At 35.9% G+C, this 2,323-nt stretch overlaps 1 protein-coding gene across 1 annotated transcript; it reads left to right on the top strand.

The window, feature by feature from the left end:
• Positions 1 to 892: 892 nt before the first annotated feature.
• Positions 893 to 1,489, top strand: ARL14 (ADP ribosylation factor like GTPase 14). The gene has a single exon (XM_056563189.1). The coding sequence runs from the start codon at positions 893 to 895 to the stop codon at positions 1,487 to 1,489; it is 597 nt and encodes a 198-aa protein (XP_056419164.1).
• Positions 1,490 to 2,323: the final 834 nt, after the last annotated feature.

The following is a 2,323-nucleotide window of genomic DNA, read 5'->3' as shown; positions in this document are numbered from 1 at the left end:
GTAACATCCTGGCGCACCCATTAAGTTTTACCATAAGTGGTTTAAAATGGCAGATTGATATACTAACCATGTGAAAAGAGATCAGGAATCAATAATTCACACCTATTCAGGAAGAAAAGTAACTGTGACTGGTAAAGACATGCAAATGAAACTGCTTCCTCTTTTTGGGTGAATAAAGCATATGCTTGTCAAATAGTTCATTGCGGTGTTCTATTCTGCCCTTTAGACCTTCACTAAGTATAAAGAAGTGCATTAGTTTCCCTACATTTGCTTATACATTAATATGTGCAAGCAATAAATATTCCTCTTGCTGTGTTAATTAATTGTTGATCACATATGTACTGGTGATTATAATAATATGTACATGCCCACATATTATATAATATTTGCTGTTAATAGGCAATTTTGAAAATATTATGTATACAACTATATGATCTCCACCTCCAATTTCATATGGAGGATTGGTACGTAGACTATCTATGGTTCTGTAGTACTGACTCGTGCTTTCATACAGGCTTCATGTACAAATGATCTAAGATTGAAAAGGAGATGGACGGCCAATCGCTTCACAATGAATCCTTATATAGATCAGCCTGAACAGTAACCAGAAGCATGTTATTTTAACCTAGTTATTTAAAGTAAACTCACCCATTTATGAGTACAATTTTTATACATCATTGCATTCTCACATACTTTGAACTTTGATTTTCTTATCGATCATGCTTTATTACTCGTGACAGTCCTACCTTTGTGACAAGTAGTGGACATTAAACCTTCATAAACAATACACCTTTCTACTTACTGATAAGGAAGCCTATAAGTACACAGCTACCACTGCTTCAATTCACCATGTTAATGTATTTTTCTCCTAAACCAATAGTAAATACAAGATATGGGCTTATCGGGGTCTATGCACTCCAAAGTAAAACAAGCCAGAATCCTGCTACTTGGCTTGGACGCTGCAGGGAAATCTACTGTTCTGTATAGATTCAAATTTAAGGAGCCCTTTTCCACTATCCCAACAGTTGGATTTAATGTGGAGATGATTCAGGCGAAGAAGCACCTGCAGTTAACTATTTGGGACATTGGAGGACAGGAGAAGCTGAGATCCTTCTGGTGCTACTACTTTGAAAACACAGATGGACTGGTCTATGTTGTGGACAGCACCAACAAGCAAACTTTGGATGAATCAAAGAAACAGTTTCAGTTCATCCTCCAGAATGAGTTGATAAAAAATGTGCCAGTGGTTGTATTGGCCAACAAGCAAGACCTGCCTGGAGCTCTAAATGCAGATGAAATTACTCGAAAGTTTAATATGAAGAAGTACTGCTGTGACCGGGATTGGTATGTCCAGCCATGCTGCGCCATTACTGGGCAGGGACTAGCTGAAGGTTTCAACAAAGTGAGTGAATTTGTAAAGAAATCTAAAGAAGAAGCTTTACGGTTCACCAAGCAGAGCGTAATACTTAAAACTTCGCGTAAAGTATGAATGTTCTCCTACAGCTCATGGACAATTAACTTAACGCACCTTAAATGTGAATCCCAGCACAGTGGCAGGTTCATCACGCTGCAAGATAGAAATGAGGAAAGAGCCATAAAAAGAGCTGTGAAGTGTTATTTATTGTCAGTACGTTTACAGGAATGCAATATATCTCTGCGAATTAATATGAGACTAAAAGCATGCACCTACTCACATACCTACTGAACAAGATGTCCATCAGTATTAGGGGCCAATATTTGGGACATATGAGATCTTCTGGATAAGTGGGCGATGTGTATGACGAAACATATTAAATAACTGCTGACAATTGGATATGTATATTAACACTGTAAGGAAATATCATGAGCATGTCATCTGCAATCCACTAATAGTATTTGTAATCAGTATTTTAGATAGATAAAATAAGTTATGCATTGTTTTATATTTAATTTTCATCAAAATTATATATATCATCAATGTGACTACCAAATGTAATTACTTCACTGTTTTCTATTAAATCCCTATTTTTCTTATTTGATTTTGGTCGTGTAGTAGTTTTCCTTTTTTTTTTTTTTTTTAGCAGCACACAGATTTTTGGATTTCGTTATTTTACAACAGTTTAACTTGCACTGTATTGTATTGTAAAATAATGCTTTTTATATCTACATCTACTATAGAATTGTCCACTTTGGATAACCCCTTTTCCTTAGGATCCCCTGGTGATAAGTTGATAACAAGGTTTGCCAATCCAGGAGCTTACTATTTATTTACTGTGATGCGAACAAGCCTCCATTTTATATAATAAAAGCTGTTATCTGAAGAATCTCTATGACCTCTGTTGAC

Source organism: Hyla sarda, chromosome 3, assembly GCF_029499605.1.
Source record: "Hyla sarda isolate aHylSar1 chromosome 3, aHylSar1.hap1, whole genome shotgun sequence".
Lineage (NCBI taxonomy): Eukaryota > Metazoa > Chordata > Amphibia > Anura > Hylidae > Hyla > Hyla sarda.
The sequence above is the reverse complement of the archived record's forward strand: the minus strand, read 5'-3'. Positions and strand labels throughout refer to the sequence as shown.

Excerpts from the sequence above, each read along its gene's own strand:
- ARL14 (XM_056563189.1), top strand. The coding sequence starts at position 893 with ATGGGCTTATCGGGGTCTATGCACTCCAAAGTAAAACAAGCCAGAATC.